We start from the raw sequence: 27,587 nt of genomic DNA, 5'->3' as shown, positions 1-27,587 counted from the left end.
TGCCTATTTTGAGGGCACTTTCGTCACAGAAAAGGACATATGTGTCATTTTCTGACATTCATGGCCATTTTCTACGTTCTTGCTGCGGGGATATTTTACTCCCATTGCCCCTTACAAAAGCTACAATGACAAAAAGATCGATTTTTCTGGGAGTGGATTAGGTGCGACCCCGGCAGAAGTCGACACGGTGCATCCCTTAATGTGGGGCCCACATTGATATATTTATTCTATATCCACGCCGTCCATACGTTTTTACAGATCATTTTATGGCATGAGACCAGAAATGAAGAAGATTCAACTCTCATGTGGATCATACCGTAGGAAACAGTGGTGATTGAACTCCCTACCATTAAAAACTTCCTAGGCCCCATTGTAATGTTTATTTTTCATCATAACCGTTGAAAAGATCACATGAACCTAGATGAAGGAAGAAATTATCATATTGATCCAAAACTTACGTGGCCCATTAATGGTCAATCACCACTGTTTCATATTGTATGGTCCACCTGAGAATTATATCTACTTCATCTTTGGGATCATGACCTAAAATGATCTGAAAAAACGGATGGAAGGTATGGATATACTAAATACATCAATGTGGGCCCCACGTTAAGAGCTGCACCGTCTTGGATGAGGCAGGTGCGGCACCTAATCAGCTCCCATTTCCCTCCGTCGCGGCTAAGATGACAGTGTGTGTCGCCACCTCCCATGGCCCACTTGATGAGTGATCCGACGATCGGAGCCGTCTACGTTGTGTGATATATATTTTTCGTACCATTGTAAGAAAAATTTCCAATGGATAATCTAATTCAACTGTAAAAAGCATAGGATAAAATATTACTGAAGCGTGATTACGTGAAAATGGCTTATCGATGGTAGTAAAGAGAAAATGGATGGTTAGAATCCTCAGACCATCTCATCATGTGGGCCCAGCGCCTGGCGACACATGCTTTTATGACGAGTGTCGGCAGAGTCAAAACAAACTCGACAAAATAATTATAGTGGAATACATGCACCGTACCATTTGGCACACGTGTAGAAGATCGAGGTCGTCCATCGTCTGGGCTGCGCTTAGATGGCACGTAGTGGTCCACATATCAAGGTGGTCTACTCATCGGGCAGGTGACCACATGTACATTAAGTATAGACCGTTGTTTATGGTGTTCCGCCCTTGATCAATGGCTCTGATCTCTAACACGCGTGACATGTACGGTCCTGCATTAGATCTTTCTTGTCACCGTCCTTTTTCTTTCTATTGATGGATGGGCCCACCCGATGAGTGGACTGGCCTGATTTTTCACCCACGAATGTCTTAGCATGGCCTACCTAATGAACGGCCTCGATCCTGCCTCCCAAATCACATATTCAATCTATGGACGTCTAGAGAACGATGGAGATTTGTACATGTGTGATCAGGACCGTTCATCAGGGGCGCACGGTCTTGAAGTAGGCACGTAGGAGTTGGCGAGTCACTTGATGGACGACTCGGATGCTCCCAAATGCAAGCCAAAATACACACCGGTGGAAATAGATGGAAGCTGATTTCTAGCTCAAAGCCTTTAGCAGGAAGTTCGTGCGCTGGATACTTAGATGGAGCCCATTGTGATGTTTGTAAGAAATCTACCCTGTTCATCCTTTTTTTGAGCTCATTTTAGTATTTTATACCAAAAATGAGAAAGATTAGATACTTAAGTGGGCCACACTAAAGTCAATGGTGGGTCAGGAAATTTCCACCGTCGAAACCTCCCTAGGGTCACTGAAAACTATGGGTGTACACAAGTCAGCTAGCTTGAAAAGCTTGCTTGACTTGGCTCAACTCAGCTCAAATTGATTCGGCTTGAAAGGCCGACTTAAGGCGAGTCAAGCTTGTTTACTAAAGCTTAAGTTGAGTTCAAGCCAAGTTAAAACATGGTGTATTTCAACTTGACTTGACTCGAACTCAACTTGGCTCGAAGCTCGAACTCAAGGTTGACTCAACTTAAGTAATATATTTTAATAATATATATTATATATATATAAAAGTTTTTTTTTAAAAAAAAAATTTAAAACTTAAAAGTTTTTACTAAAAAATTTTATCTGGCCTTACCGGTCCCATTCCCTCTTTTTCTTTTCCTTACCCTACCGAGTTAAACTCAACTTGACTCGAACCGCTAGCTCGACTCAAAATAAACTTGACTTGACTTGAATTACTAGCTCGACTCGAACTTAACTCGAAAGCTTTGACAAACAAGCCAAGTTTCAATGTTGAGCTCGAGCTCAAACTCAAATATAACATAGATGAGTCAAGCTAAGCTTGACCCACCTCGACTTGATTTTGGCTCGATGTACTGCTCTACTGAAAACATGAATATTTCAATCCTCACGTTGTCGTCCCACTTGAGCATTATATTGGGCTCATTTTGTCTTTGTGTACTAAAATGATCTCAAAATTCGGATGGACGGCGTAGATTTCTCCTAAACGTCAAAGTGGCCCACCTAGGTTTGCAGCGCAGGAAATCCGCGTCTAAATTAGCAAGCATTTAACCCATGTCAATAACAATCGCTCATCAAGTCTGCACAAGAAAGATCCACCGTTCACTCTATTTTTCTCACGGATGAATATGTGGGCCCACCAAAGTAGGGTTGTGGGTCCCTCTCATTACTGCCTTCCAGATGGAATGTATTATTTTTAAATATAATTATCCATGATTTTAGATACCTAAGACGTCTTTAGCCAAACACCACCGAAAAAGATCGAATGTGATTGAAATATCTCAGTGGGCCCCACCACTGTCTGCGTATGCGCCAATCACGTTCATCATTTCCTATCCTTTTCTCCTCCTCAGCAGGTTCAGTACTCCACGAGACTACCGGGAATTGGTAGCCTCTAGGACATCCTCCCTTCGCGGGCCTTGTCCAAAAATGTTCAAGCGGTGGACCCCTGCGGCCACCAGTCAGATTATCCTAACCGTTCATTCAATCGATCGATGCATTTCATGTAAACCAATTACCTTTCTTCCTTTTAAACTCCATTTACGATACGTAGTGAGCACTGGGCCTTTTCAACCGTCCAAAATAATTACAAGTTTTCCCAACGGGTGATACTGAGTGGGGCCACTGAACGAACGGTTACTGTTATCGAGTTTATGATACATGCAGATGCACTTTCAGCGGACTACATAATGTGTACTCCTGCAACACAGCTTCCTTTTCCTCAAATGTAATTTCGATCAAGAATAAGGACAGACTCAGTCATTTTCCTTATGGAAAAGATTCAGTAGATTAGTCTGTACCCAAGTTCCAACTCAACCTACCTTTTATCTTAAGAGGATACGATAATCGATGAATCCTAACCGTAAATTCAGTCTGATATACTTTTATTGACGAAATTTAAAACTGATATAAATAACATAATCTCATCTTTTAGATCGAAACATTTAAATATACATCTAACATTAATAAACCTCATATTTTAGTGAATAAAGTGACATTTTGGATAATTAAAAATTTTATATTATTATAATAATGAGGATTCATCATATTAAAGGTACTGATTGATCGTATCAATTTTCTATATGCAAATATAAAGGAGGATTTCATGGAAGTGTAGGTAGAGGTGATTCTACCAGATTATTTCCACTCACTAATGAAATTTTACAACAAAACCCTGTCGATCACTTCCGGGACACGGATACACACGGTATTTTGATAAAAATCCAGACCCATATCCGTCATTTCACCCACTTCCTTCGTCTCTCCTTCGAAACCCCAAAGCAAAAGAAAGAAGAAAAGAAGAAAAAAAGAAAAAAGGATAAATCCCAGTCCTACAACAGCACTCCACTCGCTTTTCTTCTTCCACACTCTCTCGCTCTCGCACGCACATAAGCTGTTTGATTTTATTCCACAGAGAAAAACAAAAACCCTCGTCTCAGAGAGAGAGAGAGAGAGAGAGAGAGAGCTGCAGAAATGGGAACGAGAATCCCATCCCATCAACTGAGTAACGGCCTTATAGTCTCGGGCCGCCCCGAGCAGTACAAGGAACGGCCGCCGACCATGGCCTCCCGTGCCGTCCCCTACACCGGTGGCGACGTCAAGAAGTCCGGCGAGCTCGGCAAGATGTTCGACATTCCCGTCGTCGACCCCTCAAAATCCCGCCCCTCATCGTCGTCCCAGCACAACAGCGGCTCCATCCGATCCGCCTCCAACTCGGGTCCCATTCCTCCCAAACCGTCCAATTCGGGTCCACTCCCTAAGAAATCCTCCGGCCCGCTCCCACTCCACCCCACTGGCCTCATCACCTCCGGTCCCATCGGGTCTTCAGCGTCCGGCGGTGGCGGGGCGCGCCGCAGCGGGCAGCTCGAGCCGTCGGCGTCGATGGGGAAACCGTACGGCCCTGCCGTGACCAGCCTTGGGGAGAAGGCTAAGTTCGGGTTCAAGATCTCGAAGCCGATAATGTGGGTCAGTGTGGTGGTGTTCGCGATTGGGCTGATGGCAGGGGTGTTCATGATGGTGACGGTGAAGAAGGCAGTGATTCTGGTGGTGGTTGGAGGGATTCTGGTGCCAGTGGTGGTGCTAATTGGGTGGAATTATGCATGGGGGAGGAGGGGCGTGCAGAGGTACTTGAGGAAGTATCCAGATGCAGAATTGAGGGGCGCGGCGGATGGGCAATGTGTGAAGGTTACTGGGGTAATTCCTTTCTCCTTATTTTCTTCACTGCAGAATTTATTTAATCGTTGATTCATTGAATTTCATTATTTGATTCAGTTGTTGTAGGTGTAGTTGTAGCAGCAGCAGCAGCCATTGTTGTTTTTATCATTGATTTAGTAATTTGTTGATAGGTATGGAGTAGTTCAGGTAATTTGTTTAGATGTGTGATTCACTTCTGGTGTTCTAGCTGACTTGATATGTTCTTGTTCATTGATGCTAACTGGTGTGTCTTGAACAGTTTTTTTTTTTTTTTGGTTTATTCATTTTTGCATTTTGGTGCTTTTTTTTTTTTTATGGGACTTCTGAATTATTTTTGTGGGACTTGAATGGGATCCCAAATTGAATTTATGAGATTAAGGTATGTTTGGGTGTTTATGCTCTTGGTGGTGGATGGGGTGTGCCCTGTAGAAATTGATACTGGTTTAAGAATGGGTTGGTCCCTTTCTTATCTCAGGGCCACAAATTTTTTCTTTTTCTTTTTAAATTATAAACATGATAAGTGTGTGTTCGCGCACTGCCTGTGTGCGTGAATGTGAAACAAGGGAAAACAAAGAAGAAAAGATGCAAAAGAAAAAAAAAGGGAGACTGCAAAGAGGCAGCCAAAAAATTTAAAAAAAGAAAAAAAGGTGCACAAAAGGGAGCTAGACACCAAAAGCCTCTCCCACTCTTTTCTACTCACGAACAATCTCTATTGCCTAACACCTTGAAATTTTGGTCTTATTGAGGCCCAATTTGCCATTAAGAAGGCAACTCTTCCCTTGATAATCACACAAGATGAGGTCTTATTGGCAAGTATCCTCCTATTCCTTTCTTTCCACCCACACCACATGATGGCACATGAAAGCATCTTCCAGATTATATTCCTCTTAGCAAAGAAGCATCCCCTGGATCACCCAAGAATGGGATCTTTAAGAGACCCATCCAAAACCCAATTAATTCAGAACAAAAGGAAGAAATAGCTTCAAACTTCTCCTGATTCGTGAATAGGTGTTGCAAAAACATGTGGTCAATTGACTCCTCATTCTCCAAACAACTGAGTTGACTCTCAATAGAGAGGATTGCCTTTTCCGCATGTTATCCATAGCCAAAATTCTTTGTTTTGTCTTTCACTCTAGGAGGGAAGCTGGGTGAAAATGGCATCCATGAAGAAGCTTTTGCATGAGAGGTGGGATATCCAATTGTCTTGCTTCTTCTTTAACGACTAATACATAGATGATGTCAGTTTCCATCCTTTCTTTTTTAGACTTTTCGAACATAGATTTATGACCATTATCCTTTACAAAAGAAAAAAAGAACAAAAGAAAGAAAAGAAAAAAAGAGAGATTTATGACCCTTCTCTTCATTAGATTTGGAAATTGGAAGTTGTTGTTGGGTGCAATGCTATATTAACACCATCCTTAACGAAGGAACAAGTGTTAGCTTGAGTCAAATGCACCATATCTTGGTCCCACAACCACGCTCTTCCTAATGAAATGTGGTATGCATCCATGGGGACTACATCACACCACACCTCATAGTTGTATTTAGATCCAATAGAGAGGGAAATTCGGCACCTGTAATTTACCAAAAACTTCTTCTTGTTTGAACCAACAAATTAGGTATGGGCGTGGATGCTTACGTTTTTTGAGGTTTAATTTATCAATCATTTCTTGTGAGACAATGTTCTCACTGCTCCTCTTGTTTGCCAAAATTATGCATACCTTCCCACCAAAAGTGCAAGTGGTGCGCAAGATATTTTGTCGTATCACTCATAACCAGTGTTCAAGTTGTCGACGAAATGTCGATATCATCGCCGATAATATCAGTGTCGCTAGTCTAGCGATATCGAAACCCCAATTTTTCATTTCTCTCCTGATTATTGGCGAAAAATCGGAGATATTGTCGGTAATTTTGGATTATCGCCGAGATTATCACCGAGAATATCGACCGTAGCTACCAACCACGTAACCTATCAACGGAAAACTGTAGCCAATAACCTATTTTTTCGATAAATAGGTAAAAATAAGGAAAAAAAATGAAAAATCGCTTTGATTTCGCTGTTTTTGTAAATACGTGAGAGTGATCGCGTACTTGGTTAATCAGAACTCACAATTCAGAAGAATGCCTTTAGTCGATCTTCGAACATTGCAAAGCGGTAAGAAAAACCTCAAAATTCCCTTTCCTTTTTCGATTAGAAGCTTGAAATTTCGGCGAAAAATCAGCAATTTTTGGAATTTCCTCGCGATTTGGGAATGATATAGGGTTTCGAAACCCTCCCTCAAAAACCCCTTTTCTTCAGCAAGAATCCCTCGCGAATGAAATTTCTGGGTTTTCTTCTTCTTCTTCTTTTTCTTCTTCTTCTTTTTTTTTTTTTCCTTTTTTTTTTTTTTTGTAAAATTTGAGGCTCAATGATATAGGGACGCGGATTAAGCTATGGACGGCTTCAGCGACAGAAGCGGATTGGCTGGTGTACCTCACACCAGCTATATAGCTGCTGTATTGACGTTAGCAAGTTCTGTGGGGTCTGATCACAAGGTATGTGTTATATCCAAACCGTCCATCCATTGGGCGAGCTCTTTTTATTTGAGACGAAAAATAAGACAGATCTAATCATCAAGTGGACCACATTGCAAAAAGCAGTGGGGGGAGTGAACGTCTACCATTGAAACCCTTTTTGGGGTCACAGAAGTTTTGGATCAATATGAAATTTGTTTTTCCTCTTCATTCAGGTCTCTGTGACCTTATGAACAGATTGGATGGAAAATAAACGTTATTGTGGGCCCTACAAATTTTTTAATAGTGAAAATCATTATCTCCGCTGCTATTTATCATGTGGTCCAGATGATCTTTGGATGTGATTCGTTTTTTGGATGATGCTCTAAAGTGATCTCTAAAAATGGATGAATGGTGTAGATATAATCAATACATCACTGTGGGCCCATAAAACTTTGATCTTCTTTGAACAGTTCGTACAACTCTGAGCTCGAGGAGCGTTAGTGCTTGTCTTCGCACGACATGTACCTACAACAGCTATATAGCTGGTGTGTGGTACACCAGCCAATCCGCTTCCTTCAGCAACAATCTCGTACTGAAGGACGTCACCAAGTTCTGTGGACCCCACCATATATATATGTTATATCCATACCATCCATCAATTTGGCGAGATCATTTTATGTCATGATCCCAAAAATGAGGCATATCCAAAGTCAAAGTGAACCCCACCATAGGAAACAGTGGGGACAGTGATGCACACCGTTGAAACCTTCCTAGGGCCCACCATGATGTTTATTTGATATTCAACTTGTTCATAAGTTCACACAGACATAGAATAATAGAAAAACATAAATATCAACCTGATTGAAAACTTCTGTGGCTCCCATTAACTTTTTAATGGTAGGCATTCAATCCCCACTGTTTTCTTTGGTGGGGTCCACTTGAGCTTTGCATCTGCCTCATTCTTTGGCTCATGCCATAAAATGATCTCGCCAAATGGATAGACGGCATGGATATAACAGATATATCATGGTGGGGTCCACAAAACTTGGTGACGTCCCTAGCTAATCCATGTCAAACTTGTAACGGCTTTTTTGTTGCATACCGAGTAACTCGTACACAATATCGTACTAAGTAAACTCTCTTGGGCCCACCATGACCATATGTGGCTTATCCATGCCGTCCATCCGTTTTCTAGGTCATTTTAGGGGTTAATCCCAAAATTGAAGCATATCCAAAGCTCGAGTGGACCACACAAAAGGAAACAGTGGGAATAATGATTCCACTGTTGAAACCTTTCTAGGGCGCACAATGATGTTTATTCATCATCAATACTATATATAAGGTCATACAACCATGGATGAAGGTAAAACATAAAAAATCAGGTTGATCTAAAACTTATGTGGCCGTTAAGAAATTTTCAACGGTATATGTTCAATTCACATTGTTTCCTATGGTGTGGTCCACTTGAGGTTTCAATATGCTTCATATTTTACATGGATACCTAAAATTATATGGTAAAATGGATGGACGGAGTGGATAAAGTACATAAATCACCGTGGGCCTCCTAGAGTTTCCTCAGTATGCTCAACACCAATCAGTGTGTTCACGATGATGTCGCCTGTGCGACTTAGCTTGGTGCTCTGTGGGGGCCACTGTAATGTCTTTTTACCATCCAACCTCTTGATTGGGTCACACTGACCTGGATGAAGCGAAAACACAATTGTCATCTTGATCAAAAACTTTCATGGCCCGTAAAAAGTTTTTAATGGTGGGATTCAATCACTACTATTTCCTTTAGTGTGGTCCAGTTGAGATTTGGATCTACCTCATTTTTGGGGACCACGTACTAAAATGATGTTCTGAACGGATGAATGGAGTGGATTTGTCACAATGATAAAATTAGGCCCCACATAGTAAGAGTAACATGGTGTTACTTGGGCAACACGGGAGTGGCTTTGGTGGATCCCCAAATCCACCAAGGTGCATGGGACCCTGACTGTGGGTCCACCTTGATTACATGACTAAATTTATGCCGTCCATCTATATTAAAAATTAAATTTAGGGCATGATCCAAAACTTGAAACATATCCAAATCTCAGATGGACTATAGTACGAGCAGAGGATGACCTGGTAACAATATTGTCAACATGTTGGGCAACAGTACCACGCCCCAATTGCAACGGGATCCAAATGATGACTACGAGCCACCTCGTCAGTCCATATGAGATGAAATATGGCCAGAAAAGTGTACTTTTTGAATTCATTTATTATTAAATGTATTAATTATTGTATGCTAGCTGCATTTTTATTATATAAATTCATTTTGTTTATTATTGGAGTGATATTTTACGGCAACGCATGCTTTTGGGGTTCCATTAAATGAAAACATATTATTTAATGCATTCTTTTTTACTTTATTTATTTATTTAAATTCATAAATATGCAAATATGTGTCTTTAGGTATGTCTTGAAGTTTCACTAAAAAATTCCACTATTCCTTGCATTTCCGGTTATTGGCGACATTATCGATGATAACGATATTATATCTTTATCTTCGGCTAGCGAAACTTGTAGCGATATCGACGACACGAATACTGCTCATAACCACCACCCCTCATCAATCACCGGAGGTGCTGATAGCATATCTGTTGGATAACCAATGACTCGCCTCTATCACCATACACGTCTGTTACATCTTCCCTAACATGTACGGTGTACCCCATCCTTATTTGCGTGTTCATCCTTATATGCGTGTTCTTCATATTCCGTGTCATCTTTAGCTTTTATTTGCATGCGGTTAGGAGTGTCTTCAACATATTCTCCTTCCTCGGCCAAATTTATTTTAATTGTAGACTGATGTTCAGGATAGTGAAGGGAACAATGTTCCAATTGCCCACACTTAAAGCATGTGAAAAGAGTGTTGTTTTTCCCCATCCTGTATGCACTAACCTGTCGTTCATAATCACCTCTTCTTGAGTTGGGGTTTGGCTTCATTGTTGGATGTTTGCCTATTGTCCCTCAACCTATTAGAGGCCTTGTGGTTGCCTTACGTGGGAAGTTAGCAAGTTGCCTCAATGTCGATGACGATTCTCTTGGGGCACTGAATCATCACCCAGTCCCCAATTAATTATTCCTTGTTTTTTAGGTGCTATTTAATAATACGAAAAACAAGCTTTGAAAATTAATTTAAGTGTTGGAAACTTAAAGCATTGAATTATAGTTTTACAATAATTTTAGGAATATTTTAGTTAAAAGTGGAAAGAAATTTTAATGCATCACCACTTTTAGCATTCAACGTTCAGTATCAAGTGAAGGGAGGGGAGCTGGAAAAGAGATCCATATTTTCAGTGAAAATTAATTTAATCACTTAAATAGGTTGGATTTAGAAATCACTGAAAATGTCAAATTTCAGTGATAAGTGCTGAAAATAAGTTTTATCAACCGATCCATTGCATTAGACATTTTAAATACATCTTTGAAAGCCAATTCATTTTTTTTTTTTTTTAAATTTATTTATTATTATTATAATTTTTTTAAGATAACGATAACTTTATTGATGAGAAAAAGGAAATAGAAACAAAAAAGGGAAGTTGGACCGCTGAGAGAGTCAACCAGCTAAGCACCCAAAAATAGCAAATTACACCCCTTTAGCTTATCAACAGAAGAGGCCCACTCAACTATGAAGTGAATCACCCTTTGCACGTTAAACTCCACCGTGTTAGAGATGCCATTAAAGCATCTTCCATTCCTTTCTTCCTTTGCACATTGAAAGCCAATTCATTTATGATTTCTAGGTTAAGATTATCAAGATATCTTGAAATCTTTTAGTTTTCATACTCAAGAAACATTTCTCATGATGTCAATGTATGAAATTTAGTGTATTCACTTACTAATTTGTTCCCTTGACATAGATTGTGATATCTTTGAAGAGGTCATGGGCATCGGTCGTAAGTGGTGACTTCTTCTTCTTCTGTGCTTTTCTTCTTTTTCCAGGAATTTACTTATTACATAGATTCGTTTGGTTTAGAGATCATCCTACCATGCTAACATGTGACTGGAAAACTTCATAGTTACTAACTTTACCTTTCGATTATCCATGATTTCCTTGTATTGGAACACCTTTTCATCTTGCTTAGTCAGTCGATGAAGCTGTTAACGTGCAAATAATTATGGAATTTCTACCTTGATTTCGGGTTCTCTATCACGTTTCAACAATTGAAGGATTCAATCATCGATGCCTTCACAAGTAGGGTTGCTCCTTGTTGCTTAGGACCTTGGTGGGGGCCTTTTCCTACGTGTCCATGTGCCTCAACTTCGGTCTCTGAATTCCCTTCACGAATGAGCTCTCCCACATGATTAGTGAGATTGCTCACTGTATGCATGTAAGTTGATCTACTTGCTTTAAGAGTACACGAATCAATTGGGTTGCACAAACTCTTCATGTCTTACCCCCTTTGAAGCCATTAGGAGATTTTTTTTTTTTTTCCTTCTTAAGGGGCAATTAGGAGATAATTTAGAGTAAAAAATCCCAAAAAATGACCCACTCTGATAACAAAATGGTGCAATCCGATTATTAAGTCAATGAGATCTTGGCACCCGAATTGCAAAGAAATGGACAACAGTATGCCCACAAGAATATTTTAGTAGACATGGAGAAATAAATTTATTGATATCAAACTTCTTCTCTTACAATACTTGAGCAAACTCAAATTAAAAAATTTGGAATGCTTACCTCCTAACACCCCCTCCCTATAGATCCTAACAAGCCAAATAATCATAAAAGCAAATTTAGAAAATAAATTTCAAAATCTTCAGTCATATCTTTAAATCAACATTATATTATCCATCACATCCTCCCATATCTTCCACAAATAGTAAATTGTAGCTCTTGATATTTAGGTCCCAAATATATAAATAAACAGTATGAAAACAGCACATGCTAAGCCCTACAGTGGGTTGTGGGCATGCATTATTGGCTTCCGCACGTTCGAGGAGACACTTATAACCATTAAGTATAGCTAGTCGCGACAAGGGCTCGTTGCAAAAATTCTACAATACTCCGTGACAATCTTTGTCGTGACAGGTCATACCAACTGTGTGGCATTGCTTATTTGGCTGATTTTGTGCTTCTTGGCCTATACTGGGCCATGATCTTGGTGGAGTTGCCTTTGATGTACTTTTGAACTCTTGGATTACCTCACGATAGGGACCTATAGACCCTTACATGTTGCAGCAACTATCTGGTGTTCCTGAAAAGGACAGTGACCTGACTCCTATTCAATGGTGCTATGATCCATTTTCATGATGTTGAATTGTTGGATTGGCCATCTGAGTAGCTTGGAGTCTTAAAATGTCTATTGCAACCATCAAAACTTCTTTACAACCATCTCATTCGAGTTGCTCATGTTAAGACCTAATTCGCAATTAAGGTGGTTCTCTGATGCAAAACATAGTGATCTGGACATGATCATCTGATCGAGGTTTGGTTGAATTTTATGTGTTGACGCATGTGTCTCTATGAGCATCTAAAAATGGGTCGATAATGGCCAACAAACTAATTCTGTGAGTGACTAAGTAGGAATCAATAAATTTCCTTGTTGAAAAATAATACTAAGCAACACTCAAGGCTTAGAGAGTGAAATATAATTCACTATGTATGAAAACCATAATTCACTATGTATGGAAAAAACCCTTATCAATTGTCATTATTTATTTTTGAAAGGAGGTTTACTTGAACCTTAAGCTAACTCAACCATTAAGCAAACCCTAAATTTACCACTAAGGGGGTTTTTGGATCATAAGTTACTTTTGATAAGCTACTTATGCCACAAGTACCTTATCTTGGTTTCTACTTATTCAGTGGATAAGTTTGGTAGACAACCATACTTATTAGCTAAAAAGTAGAAAAACATGTTTGGTTTCCAACATCATGAGTATTTATCCCTCAAGTCTGTTTGGTCCCCCTTACATCCACCGTCCATCATGTGGGACCAACCTTTGATGTGGACCATTCATTGTGCAAGGCCCAGCCTTGGATGTGGGCCATCCATCATGCGGGCCCCGCCTTGGATGTGAGCCATTCATCATTAGGGCCGACCTTTAATGTGCATCGTCCATTATGTAGGGCCCACCTTAGATGTTGGTCATCCATCATGTGGGGCCCGTCATCATGTGGGGTCCACCTTCAATATCCACCGCCAATCATGTGGAGCCCACCTTCGATGTGGATCATCCATAATGTGGGCCCCTCTAATATGGGCCGTCCATCATGCGGGCCCCGCCTTGGGTATGGGCCACTTATCATTTGGGCTGACCTTTGATGTGGACCGTCCATCATGTGGGGCCCACCTTGATGTGGATCATCCATCATGTGGTGCCCATCATTATTAATTGCCTATCATGTGGAGCCCACCTTCGATCTGCACTATCCATCATGGCCCCACCTTCAATGTTGGTTGCCCATCATGCGGGCCTCGCCTTGGATGTGGGCCATTCATCATTAGGGGCTGACCTTTGATATGGACTGTCCATCATGTGGGGCCACCTCAATGTGGGCTATCCATCATGTGAGGCCCAACTTTAATGTTCATTGCCCATCATGTGGAGCTCACCTTTGATGGGGATCTTCCATTGCGTGGGCCCCACCTTTGAAGCGGGTTGTCCATTATACCCACCCATTTTGGATGTTCTGACCTTTGATGTGGACTATCCATTATGTGGTCCGATCTTAACATGGGTTGTCAATCATGTGGGGCCCACCTTTGATGTGGATTGTAACGGAGAGAGAGAGACGGAGAGAGAGCAAACTAACTTAAGTGAAAAAAGTAACTTAATGACTTAAACATAAGTTAAAAAGTTACTTATTTGGTGGTATCCAAACAGGCCCTAACCAAGTCCTAATAATCATATTTAACCCATGTTTACCAAAACACAAACAAAAGCAGCACAAAAAACAAAAATAAAAATCTATGGCCCATTGGTGGGTCGGATCTTCATGAGGGATCGATTTGGCTGTGCCCCGTGGGGATCATTCTTTATGGGATCTTGACACTTGACCATGGCCACATCAAACTTCCCATGTTAGATAAAAGCTCGTTCTGGATTTTGAACTTGCGTTGGTACCTTACCATGATCTACCTTTCTCTCACTCCTTCATGGGCCTCAATAAAAGTTAATGATGGAGGCCAGCATTTCTTATCAGTATGATGTGCGCGAAACGGCATCGTAGATCGAAAAGATTTTGCTTTTGCCTCGTTAGTTTCCGTGTTTTGGCCGTTCACTTCCGCTTCTTCTCCAAGTTTGGGTTTTCTGACCATAACATCGGGATCATTGGTTGTTGCATCTATCCTTACTCCCAATTGACTTTAAAACTTCGCCGCATCTTTGATTTTGTCATGATTATCCTATCTATGCACTCTGATCATTGTTGGGATGGGACCAACACATCCATCTCAAATTTAATGATCTCCTCAGAAGTCGGTGATATGATTATCGAACTCCCCATCACACTTTGAATCAATCATTTATCATCATGCATTGCAAAACTTTCAAGCACATCGTCTTTGGAATATTCAGATTCAATGGATTGAAAGTCAATGCAGTCTTCTTTTTGGCATTGACAATCAATGATGTATTGGAGCTTTTCATTGTAACTTGTAAGTTTTGACTTTTTCAATCACACTGTCAGTATTTTCGAAGTATCCATCCTCATCATTGAGGAAATATAAGGAAAATTGTGACGTTATCACGAATTCCTATACAAAGGGTCGTGCAAAGCACACAGTATCCTCCTCTCGACAACATTTTAGCAATGAACAATGGGAATATACCAGTTAACCTATAAATTTGTCCGGATTGGTTTGGATCAAATTGGACTGTTGGATATACGTATGTAGCTTTGGATCAATTAGAAGCATTTGTGGTCCTAGGGTCTCGAGTGGAATTGCCCCAATGCCAAATGATGCAGTCCCATTCGCAATGAATGCACATGGTTGCAATGAAAATAGTGATGAATGGTGACCAAAATTGCCATGGGATAAGCTATTCATGTGTTATCCCTGTGAGCATCTCAGCAACAGGTCGGAAATGAGAATCGGTAAATTCCCCTTATTGCAAAATGACAACAAGAAGAATCCCAAGGCTTAGAGAAATAAAATAAAATTCACTATCAAATGCACAATAAAATTCATTATGATTTTTGAGCAAATAACAAACTTTCATTAAAATAAGTGCCCGAATGGCGAGCATACGACATTAGCAATTCAAAAGAAGACAAAAGCTGGAAACCAGGGCACACCAGCCTTCCCTTAGTTAAGCAAAGGGTTTAAACCGGAGGAAAAACATAGGGTTACTACACCCGATTGTGCCAATCAATCCCAATATCACTAGCAGGCATTCCCCAAATCTTGGAGCCTGCGCTGCCCATTCGATCACCGAACCTTTGATTTTGTCAATTTGTGTATCTAAGGGGACCTGATCATCCTTGAAGATTCTAATTATTCCTTGCATTCCAAATTTCCCAACATATTGCAAACAGCACTAATTTCTAAAGAATCTTCCCCTTTCCCTGATCGGGTTATTACTGCACCTGGGGTGTCTTCAAGAGGGGCAACAAACTGAGATATGGTCTCGTTTGACAAGTAGCAGTGGAAGGACTTACCGTGAGTCTGCCTGTACGGTCCCTTTTCCACACTCACATCTGCCTCCAAAGGAGATAGGCGGACCCGTTCTGATAGGCTGAGAGGGGATTGGAGTTCTTCCAATTCTGCTTCCTTCAAATTTCTTCTAAGAACAACATTCCAAGTCAACTTATTCTCGTTCTGTTCCGAACATTCCTTCACTGAGATGTGCCATTCCGAAACTAATCTGTAGAGCCTGGGAACTTAGGCTGCATCAAAATTTTTCCTAAGCCATTCTTCTCCCCAAATAACATGGATTCCTCACTGTTGACTGAAAGCCTGAATGCATCTGGTAGAATCTTCCCCTAATTCTTCAAGATGTTGCCTATGATGACTATATCCTTCCAAAATTTGAAATCGGCAGCCTCTGGGGAATTCTTGGGTCCCAGCCCCTGTTGGCTGAGCCATAATTTTCTACCACAACTCTACACCACAATGCATCTTTTCCCTTTTTGAACGGCCCCCACCATTCACCAAGGAACCTTTTGTTTTTCTCTCTGATTTCACCATTACCTAATCCCCCAGCCTCCTTGGCCTTTTGAACTTCCTCCCATTTATCTAAATGAAAACCCTTATTACAACTTATTTATAGAGGTCGTTTGCTTGAACCTTAATGCCATGGGCCAATTGTTCAAATGGCACTAAATCAGGGACTTAGCTAGTTTACACTAGAGGCTTTGTTCATATTAGAGAACAAAAGAGAATTCTAAAGAGTCGTAGAGTTTTGTAGAGATCTTTGGAATATTTTAGAGTTCTCTAGTAAGGTCTTGTAGAAAGAGTAGTGTAGAAGAGTCTAGAATGTTTCTAATTCGTGGCTGTTGGATGATCACTATATGACATCATTTTAGACATTCATGTAAAGTATCCAAAAGGTTCTCGTGCCTATATAAGGGAAGTGCTCCTAATTTGAGAGGGACTTGGAGAATTGTGAGCTTTAGAGCTCTTGAGTGATTGAGGCATTCTTCCATTCTCTATTTTGTCTCTTTTGTATCCCAGTGAGTTTTTTTTTTTTGATAACACTTGGTGTTTGCACTTGTGCGACAGGCGTAGGCTGACTTGGCCACAACGGGACTGTAACTAAGAGTGCCACATGGTCTATTACTTGGGGAAGCACTTAGGCTTTGCCATTAAGCTAACTTCACCATCCAGCAAACTCTAACTTACCACTAAGCAGGTGTTTATCAAAACAAAAAATAGCAACTAAAAATAACAACTAATAACATCATGTTCCACTGTGGGTCTGATCTTCACGTGTCACAGATCTGGCTTTAGGTCCACTCTTTTTGTGATCTTGATCCTTCATTGTGGCTACATCATTCTCCCATCTTGCCAGGGTGGGGAATTTGTGAGAAGCTGAGGGAGGCTAAAACTCTACGAGAAGGATTGAGGGTCTTTTCTGGTAAATACCTGTGGCCATTTAATATAGTGTGGGATTCAAATAAGGTTCTCTTGTGGGTGACAAAGCATCTTTCTGAACTGGTGGAATCAATCCTTTATTTTTGAAGTGATCCATGACAAGGCCCCAAGGATAGATTTTATTTACATTTGTGAAAAGAGGAGTTAATGAGCTGGTTGATGTTTTAGCCCAAAAAAGGGTCCTTAGATCTCCTTAGATCTTCTCTTTATTATTGTTAATTCTTTTCCTCTTTCTTGAATCTTGAGAAAGAGATGGGGTCTCTAGATCTTCATTTTATATTGGGAATTCTTTCCCTTTTTCTAGCTTGTTCTTCAATTAAATATAATTTTTGCTACTCCTGAAAAATAAATTATGGAGAACTGGTAAGGAAACAAGTAAACTATGGGATGAGCTGGAAGATTTATTTTATGAGAGAAAATTTCATGAAGGAAAAAGTAAAATAACCGTGGGATGTTTGGCGCGTATGGACTAAGGTTTGTGGAAAACCCAATTAACAATATTTGAAGAGTTTCAACACTGGGTCAAGGGTTCGAGTACCCATAGGGGGTGAAACTCCACTACAGCGTTAAGTGTGTGGGGTGTGTGTGTGTGCGCGTTAAATATATATATATATATATATATATATATATATATAATATTTGAAGAAGGAAAGGGTAGTAGCCTAGTAGGATTAGGAGGAGGAAGATGAGAAGCTAGGAAATATAAATGAGGGGAATGTGGACTATCTTCACCAATCAAGGTCTTCTGGTTGGAAACGAAAAGATTGGAAAAAAAAATAAAATCCAAAGGGCCTTCCTTTGGGAAGGAAGTGACAAAAGGCTGCTATCATTTGGTGAAATGGTTCGAAGTGATTCAATCCTTTTGGGATGGGGGTCTTGGTATTGGAAACACAAGGGAGAGGAATATGGCTCTCCTTCGTAAATGGTGATGGAGATATATATCTGAACCAAATGCACTTTGAGGTATGTGATTAGGAGAAAATACAGGGAAGGAGAGTGAGTTGGAATCTAGGGAGTGGAAGAAGTAAATGGATCGAGATAACTGTTTGGAAATACCAAGGAAGAGTGGTGGGATTTTTTCATGGAGGGGAGGAAGTAGAGTGAGATTCTAGGAAGATTATGGGTGGGAAGGAAGCTTTAGTTTCAAAGTTCCTTCGCCTTTCCAGGATGACTTATTGGACAAAAAATATATGCAAACTGTTGTTATAGAAGTCATAGGTGGAAAGAGTGGTTTGTAATATCTTCTTTCGAAGAAATTTGAAGGATGAAGAAACCAAATTCTTCTATACTAAGATAAAGTTTCATAGTTAGAAAGGGAGGATGTTTGCAACTGGAAGGGGTCCACAAAGGAAGCATCCTAGGCGCTCTTACAAAAATCAAGGGAGAAGTCAATATGTGTTTCGTTTTATTGGACAATTGGTTCCGATTCCACCATGTGTAGTGACAATTTTTGGACAACGGTCCGTGGTAAGATCCTTGTGCTTGATATTTGATAGTCTTCAAAGAAGGCATCATCATGTCATGACCAAGTGCTTCCCAACCTTAGACTAGTCAGTGTACTCCCCAATTGGAGCTATGCTACTTAGAAGATGAGAGCACAATATAAAATGGAAGTGAAGAATGCTTCTATTAGTCAAGAGCTCTAAAGCTTAAAACTTGTGAGCTTCCAAATGAGGAGCCCTCCCCCTTATATAGGCACAATAACTTTTTAACAACTATGCAAAAATGGCTAGGATGCTGTCAAGTGGTGATACAACCAACGACCAAGAATACTTTAGAAACCTTCTAGATAATTTCTACATTACTCTATCTATAAAAGCCTACTAGAGAACTCTAGAACAGTCTTGAGATCTCTACACCATATACAATTTTAATCCTCTCTAGAATCTCTACATGTGAACATGGTCTGCGACAATCATCTCCTGAGTATGTGCTTCATGTGCAAATCTACTAGTAAGATGATTAATCATTAATTTCTTGAGAGCTAAAAGGTAAGCTGCACTTTGTGCGATGTTTGCAGCCTCTTTGATATGGCATGGGCGATGCAAGGAGTGATTGATGATATGTTCTCCTGTTGAGAGGGTGACATATAGATGACTATTGTGACAAATATTGCTGATATCTTCAAAATCTCACAACAATTTCGCAGAAGATTGGTCAATGATATTATTGCAATAATATTGTGAGAATTTAAAAATATCAGTAGTTTTTAATTTTTCGTTGACTTGTAGTGAATTTATTGCAATTGTAACAAAAAATGAAAGTGAAAATAATCTATTTATACCTAAATAATTTAAAATTTAAATGTTTATTTTGAAAGATAATGAGATTTATTTAAAACAAAAGCCAAAGGGAAAAAGCAAGTTAAAAAATTGCCACGAGGGCCAAACCCTGAAGCAAAGAGGAAAAAAGAAAACTAATGGAGGGACGTTATACGCAAGAAGCACATCCCAATACATTGAACTTAGCCCTTGTAAATGCTTCGTCCATTGTCTCGCTCAATGTTTATGCGATACGAAACATACAAGTAATGTCAATATATCCCACATGTTCTATCCAATTAACATTTTTAATTTCTGATCCTTTGTTTTTGTTGAAATTATATTAAATTAGTGTCAAATGGTTACAAATCCATTGGTTCTTCATGTTTTGCATGAAAAATCATGGAGTTGGAGCTTTGATTTCGATATCTATTGGTTCTTCATGTTTTTTTTTTTTTCAAAATTTTCCTTCAGCCAGCTGTTAATTGAGACTAATTTCAAAGTATTTAGGAGTATTTGATGAAATGATCATCACATACACTCTAATTTTGAAATTTGAGTGTAGGTGGTTTGATTTGGGGAGAAATTGGGGAAATTCGAAATTTCTCCAATTTCTCCTAAATTGCTTGCAATGTTGCACTCCAAACATGAAATCAAGCATGTATAAGGGCTGATATACTGATTTGTTAAGTCCTTGTCAACCAGTTGTCAATTGAGACTAATTTCGAAGTATTTAGGAGTGTTTGATGACATGATCATCACATACACTCTATATGCTATGTATTCAATTTGAATATAGTTGCACTAGTTCAGTTAGACAAAGGATAACTTAGGATCCTATACAACGGAAACCTATTATGTTTGCTTCTTTATTGAGATCTTATGATTAAAAGTGTGTTAAGGTCTTTTTTAACATTCCATGAAGTTTCATTTAAAAATTTGTCCATTTCCCCCATGTTTCCCCATGTTTCCCAAAAAGTGCAATAAATCAATGTTTTAAATATCGACTATATTGGCTGATATATCCCACGATATATTTTGTATTCCACCCGTGCGATACGAAATGCATAGGTAGTGCTGATATATCCCACATGTTGAGACTAATTTCAAAGTATTTAGGAGTATTTGATGAAATGATCATTACATACACTCTAATTTTGAAATTTGAGTGTAGGTGGTCTGATTTGGGGAGAAATTGGGGAAATTCGAAATTTCTCCAATTTCTCCTAAATTGCTTGCAATGTTGCACTCCAAACATGAAATCAAGTATGTATAAGGGCTGATCTACTGATTTGTTAAGTCCTTGTCAACCAGTTGTCAATTGAGACTAATTTCGAAGTATTTAGGAGTGTTTGATGAAATGATCATCACATACACTCTCTATGCTATGTATTCAATTTGAATATAGTTGCACTAGTTCAGTTAGACAACGCATAACTTAGGATCCTGTACAACGGAAACCTATTATGTTTACTTATTTATTGAGATCTTATGACTAAAAGTGTGTTAAGGTCTTTTTTAACATTCCATGAAGTTTCATTTAAAAATTTATCCATTTCCCCCATGTTTCCCCATGTTTCCCAAAAAGTGCAATAAATTAATGTTTTAAATATCGACTATATCAGCTGATATATCTCACAATATATTTTGTATCCCACCCGTGCGATACGAAATGCATAGGTAGTGCTGATATATCCCACATGTTCGATTTGGTGAGCACTTTCAATTTCCGATCCATTTCTCTCTCTCTCTCTCTCTCTCTCTCTCTCTCTCTCTCCCCTTTTGAAATTATGCTAAATCAGTGTAAAATGGTTACAAATCCATTGGTTCTTCATGTTTTGCATGAAAAATCATGGAGTTGGAGCTTTGATTTCAATATCCATTGGTTCTTCATGTTCTCCGTGTTTTTTTTTTCCCTTCAAAAATTTCCTTCAACCAACTGTCAGTTGAGACTAATTTCAAAATATTTAGGAATATTTGAAGAAATGATCATCACATACACTCTAATTTCGAAATTTGAGTTGAGTGTAGGTGGTCCGATTTGGGGGAAATTGGGAAAAATTCAAAAATTTTCCAATTTCTCCCTAGTTGCTTGTAATGTTGCACTCCAAACATGAAATCAAGCATCTATGAGGGCTGATCTACTGATTTGTTAAGTCCTTGTCAATTTTTGAAAAATAAAAATCATTTTTTCATTTTTTAATTAAAAAAATAAAAATTTAAAATATTAATCTTTTTTGAAATTTCCCTTCAACCATTTGTGAATTGAGACTAATTTCGATGCATTTAGGAGTGTTTGATGAAATGATCATCACATATAATCTAAATGTTATGCATTCAATTTGAATATGGTTGCATTAGTTTAGTTAGACAACGCATAGCTTAGGACCCTATACAAAGAAAACCCATTATGTGCTCTTCTTTTTTGAGATGTTATGATTTAAAAGTGTGTATTAAGGTCTTTTTTAACAATCCCTGAAGTTTCAATGAAAAATTCAACCATTTTCCCAATGTTGCCCCATGTTTTCCAAAAAGTGCGATAAATTACCCTATACAAACGATATATCCCGTGTGATAACCGATACGTATCTGTATCCCAAGGATGCAATACGTGATGCGATACTGATATTTTGAACACTGCGATAAATTACTTGATACAAAACGATATATCCTATGTGACAATCGATATGTATCTGTATTCCAAGGATGCGATATGTAACACGATACCGATGTTGCGAACACTGGTCCCGCTCCTATTTCAAAACACCGATTATTTCTCTCCCCCCACAAGGCCCGGATTCTTGCTAAAAGGGCAAGCCTCCAAAGCGTCCTCCCCCTTTTCCTGGCTCTGCCTCCACCCCCATGCCATGCAAGGGAAAAAAACCTTCAATAGACCTCAACATCACCCTCAAAGTTTGGAAAGCTTTAAGAAGATTCACCCATAACCCACTAGCAAAAGAGTAGTGGATGAATACATGGTCATAAAAATTCAGCATCTTGCAAGCACAACTTGCAAATGTTTGGAAGCACCGCCCCTCTCTTTTGGAGATTGTTGGGTAGCCCTCGTTTATTAATTTATAATAAATAATGAATGAATCCCCTTCTTTAGTTTTTCACTCCCTTCCTCTCATTTAGTTTTTCAATGAACCCCATTCCCATTCTTTAGTTTTTCAAGGAAGATGCCCTTAATCCTCATCGATTGTGTTTGCGGTAAAATGAAAAGATCCTGTATCAGCTGGGTCATTGTGTGCAAAGCATTTGGCGAGAGTTAAGTACCTTCAGAATCATTGGAGGGTGGGGTTTTCTTATGCGGAACCCATGACCAAGATGTGGGGATGAGGTTGCCCCCATTGAGGGAATGTGGAAACTTGTTCGTGGTTATCACCAGTGTTTTAAATATTGACGATATCACCCGATATATCCCACGATATTTCTTGTATCCCACCTGTGCGATACGAAACACACAAGTAGTGGGATATATCCCACATGTTCGATCCGGTGAGCTTTTTTTTATTTTATATCCTTTATTTTATTTTATTTTTTTTCCTGTAAATCATCTTAAATCAGTGTCAAATTGTTACAAATCCATGATTGCATGAAAAATCATGGATTGAGAGCTTCGATTTTGAGATTTGGAGGAGAAGGACCGAGTTCCGGAAAATTAAAAAAATTAATTTTTTTCCAATTTCTCGCAAATCAGTTGCAATCTGTGTCCAAACATAAAATCAAACATGCATGTAACCTGATTTAGTGATTCTTCTTTTGCCTATGAATGTATTGCTTGTGTTTTCACACGTCTTCTTACGTTTATAAATTATGTGAATAAACTTTGAATATACTTGCATCAATTCAGTTAGATAACGCATAGATTAAGATCCCATATAAAGAAAACCTATTATGTGGACTTGTTTTTTGTGATGTTTTGATTTGTAAGTGTGTATTGATGTCTTTTTTAACAATCGCTAAAATTTCATTGAAAAATTTAACCAATTTCCAATGTTTCCCCATGTTTCCAACATCAGTGATACATTATGCAATACAACCGATATATCCCATGTGATAACCGATATGTATACGTATCCCAAGGGTGCGATACGTAACGCGATACCGATATTTCGAACACTGGTTATCACAGATTTGGAGTTGGGGCTCTTGTGCTACATGGGCATTCTAAGTGATGAGAAATGTAATCTCAAGAGGGCATTCTCAAGTCAGATTCTAACCATAGATGTGATTGAGGAAAAAACTAAAGCCTCAGAGCTGGTATTGCCACCATCTCTAGGCTTGTTTAGGGTATTCTTCGTGTGCTTGGGGGTCTTGCCCATGCTCACTGTTGGATCACAAGGTGTAAGCCAAAACAACTAGGACCTGGCCCGGGACAGTTAGTTGCGAGGTCGGGTTGACCAACTGAGCCCCAAGTCAACCCATTAGGGTAAAAAAATTACTTTTTATATTATTATAATATACATTTTATACACACACACGTGCGTGCACGCTTGCTTGCTTGCTTCTTCCTCTTCTTCTCCTTTATCTTTGTCCTCGTCATTCTTCTCTTCTTATTAGTTAAAAAAGAATTGAAAAATCTGAAAATGAATTCTAAAAATATACCTGTAAAAATTAGAATAAAAATGAATTCTCCTTGGAAAAATTAGAAAAATCTGAAAATGAATTCTCCTTTGTTCTTTTTTTTACTACATCTTCTCCTTCTTCTTGGTGGCAGCATGTCGACAGTGGGCGAGAGTAGACCTTCATGAAACGGAAATTGGGCAATTTCTCTTAAGATTATGAAAATGCCTTTATACAGACTCAACCGACTCGTTTTGACTTGGCAGAGCCAATTGGGTCTCAAGCGGACTCAGGGAAACCAAGCCTAAGTTGCACACTAACCAGGGCAAGCCCGATTTTCTCAACCCAGTGGCCAGGACATGAACTAGGTTGGTTGACTCAGCCGAGTCCTGGGTTGACCCGCCTGGTTTGCAAACTATACTTTTGTCTATGATGAGATTAGGGACTTGGCCTTCGGGCTAAACAACTTATATTATTCATTGTCATGGACTAACAACCTTAGGGTTTTCGTGCTTGTTAGGTCAGGCGTGTCAAGCAAGTTGGCTTTGTTGGAGACTCTCCCTTGATTTGGACTTTCTGCTCTCATTGGTCTCCCATTCTTCTAGTTCTTCTTCTTCTTGATAAAGTGGCCTAGTTCATTAAGAAAAGGACACAGAGACACCGTACGAAAGGAATTTTAAGAGTTCATGAAACTTTTATGAGTTGTTTGGCCATTTGGAAAGAAGCCCTGAAGGATATGAATTCCACAAGTACCCTCTGTTTGGTGCTCTTGGGTGCAGAAGAATACTGATGTAGGACAATTAACCACTTGCTCTAAAAGCTCAAACTATTAGAGTATGACGAATTAATCTCTTTATCTCATAGCCCAAGCCCCACATCTCATGGGTTAAGACCTCTGCCGAACCCTCCATCGTGGGCCCCAAATCACATGGGTACCGCGTCACACAGGCCGCCCACCCCGAGTGTGTCCTTGCATCCCACAGGCTACCCCACTCGAGCCCAGTGTGAAAATGCCCTTGCATTATTCCCTCTACAACATTGGTATGAGATCGTATATGTTCTCTGGCCCCGCTCACCCCGAGTATGCCCCTACAACCCACAAGCGACCCCACTTGAGCCCGGTGTGAAAATGCCCCTGCATTAATCACCTCCGGTGAGGAGTCTCGAACACGAGACCTTCCGTTCTGATACTAATTTGATGTAGGACAATTAACCACTTGCTCTAAAAGCTTGAACTGTTAGAGTATAACAAATTAATCTCTTTATCTCATAGCCCAAGCCCCACATCTCATGGGTTAGGACCTCGGCCGAACCCCCCTCGTGGGCCCCAAATCACATGGGCCACCCACCCCAAGTGTGTCCCTGCATCCCACGGGCTACCCCACTCGAGCCCGGTGTGAAATGCACATTAATCACCCCCGGTGAGGAGTCTCGAACACGAGACCTCCCCCGTGGGCCCCCGCCCACCCCGAGTGTGCCCCTGCATCCCACAGGCGACCTCACTCGAGCCTGGTGTAAAAATGCCCCTGCATTAAATACTTAAAGAGGTAGCTTCAAGAAAAAGAGATGTTATCTGTTTCCTTCATAATAGCTCGCTTGCAAATTCCAAGGAAAAGAATTCGCTACCAAGATTCACAATTTTGAAATCCTCTCTCCCCCGCCTTCTCACTCTATACCTGCAAGTTTACCCAAACACATTTTCTAAAATCCTTAGAACGGTTTTTTCCTATTACCCAAACACAATAAGCAGGACACTTCCTTTCCACCCTTAAAGTTTCCACACATACAAAGGACCCCTTGAGTCTTTCAGAAAATGTTTGGAGGTAGTTAAAGAAGGCATTACAAAAGTGATGTGTGAATTTGATGAAAATGCAATACCATATAGAAGCTTTGATGTGTTATTCATCACTCCTGTCCCCAAAAAGGACGGTGTGGTGGAAATAATACACTTCCAACCCTTAAGTCTAGTGGGGAGCATTTAAAATCATCGTGGAGGCGATCACCTGCAGAATAAGGGAAGTGATATCTTCATAATTTCAAAGAAAAAGAAATCTTGTGTCATTTCACTGTTTCAAGGTGCCTTTGTTCACAAATTTCCAACAAAAAGGTGCCTTGGTTCACAACCATGAAATAATAGATGCCATTCTTGTGGCCGCGAGCTGAGTATGTTCCAGGGATTAGAGTTGCAATCTGTCTCCTTTGAAAGATATATTTGGAGAAGGTAGAGGCCTAAAGCCATTAAAAAAGAAGAAGAGAGACATGGAGAAGGCTCATGATCATCCAGAGTGGGGGGCCATTTTTTGCCTTTTGAAAGATGGGCTATAGGGAGAAGTTTAGGAATCGGATGAAAGAATGCGTCTGTACCTCTATTTTGACCATGGTGGGTTACTTCAAAAATTATAGGGATCTTACTAACAAGATTCTCTCTCCTTTCCTTTTGACTGTTGTTACAAAAGGCGTAAGATTTTTTACTCTTGTTGGCATTTTGGTGGGATCTACTAAGGTGTTCATCTCTCACCTCCAACTTGCTGATGACACCCTTTGTGATGCTTCTTGCAAATAGGTTTCCACCTTTTGTTCTATTCTAAGGCGTTTGACTTCAAAGTTGATAAAAGGGAAATTTATGTGATCATCACATACCACTTAAACTGAAAGGGGAAATTCTATGGGATGGCTATAAGACCAGCCATGCTTTATGCCACAAAATGTTGGGCAGTTAAGGAACGACATGTTCATAGGATGAGCGTAGCTGAAATAAGGATGTTGAGATGGATGAGTGCAGGATGAGGAAGGATAAAATTAGAAATACTTCGAGGGAACTTAGGAGTAGCCCCAGTAGGTATGGGGAAAGTATACTTATGGTTTGGTCATGTGCAATTGAGACCAAGGATCGTGTCACTTAGGAGTTAGTTGGTACCGGTTGAAAGTTCTATAAGGGTGAGCGGTAGGCCAAAAAGGACATGGATGGGGGTGGTAAGAAAAGACATGATGACTTTTGGTCAAACTGAAGGTATGAATGGCAAAACTCGATTCATGTGGCCACTCAATTTTGGAATGAGATTGAGATGATGATGATGTACTTGACTTCAAGGTTGTTTGGCCTTAGAGTAGATTTGAGCAGAAGGGGTTGGTCCAATGATGGGGGTAGTAAGAAAGACATGATGACTTTTGGTCAAACTGAAGGTATGGCCCTTAAAGCGTGGAATGGCAAAACATGATTCATGTAGCCGCCCAATTTTGGAATAAGATTTAGATGATGATAATGTGCTTAACTTCAAGGTTGTTAGGCCTTTGAGTAGATTTGAGCAGAAGGGGTTGGTCCAATGGTGGGCATTGGTTTAGGGATCAACAAGTATCCTAGTTAATGAACATTTTGGGTTGTAAGGTGCAGCAGCTCCCAATCTCGTACATAGGCCTCATCATTGGTGTCCAGTGTTTGAGTTGTCGACGAAATATCGATATTATCGCCGATAATATCGGTGTCGCTGGCCTAGCGACACCGAAA

The 27,587-nt window shown here is 39.8% G+C and overlaps 1 protein-coding gene across 1 annotated transcript in view; it reads left to right on the top strand.

Annotated features, from left to right (window-relative positions):
- The first annotated feature begins 3,759 nt into the window (after positions 1 to 3,759).
- LOC131228706 (uncharacterized membrane protein At1g16860) overlaps positions 3,760 to 27,587 on the top strand; it is a 39,820-nt gene continuing 15,992 nt past the window's right edge. The window contains exon 1 of the mRNA XM_058224553.1: positions 3,760 to 4,665. Coding sequence (XP_058080536.1) covers positions 3,946 to 4,665 — 720 coding nt within the window. The 5' untranslated portion in view covers positions 3,760 to 3,945. The remainder of the gene's footprint in view (positions 4,666 to 27,587) is intronic.

Source organism: Magnolia sinica, chromosome 16 (assembly GCF_029962835.1).
Source record: "Magnolia sinica isolate HGM2019 chromosome 16, MsV1, whole genome shotgun sequence".
NCBI lineage: Eukaryota > Viridiplantae > Streptophyta > Magnoliopsida > Magnoliales > Magnoliaceae > Magnolia > Magnolia sinica.
This window is presented reverse-complemented; position numbering and strand designations above follow the sequence as displayed.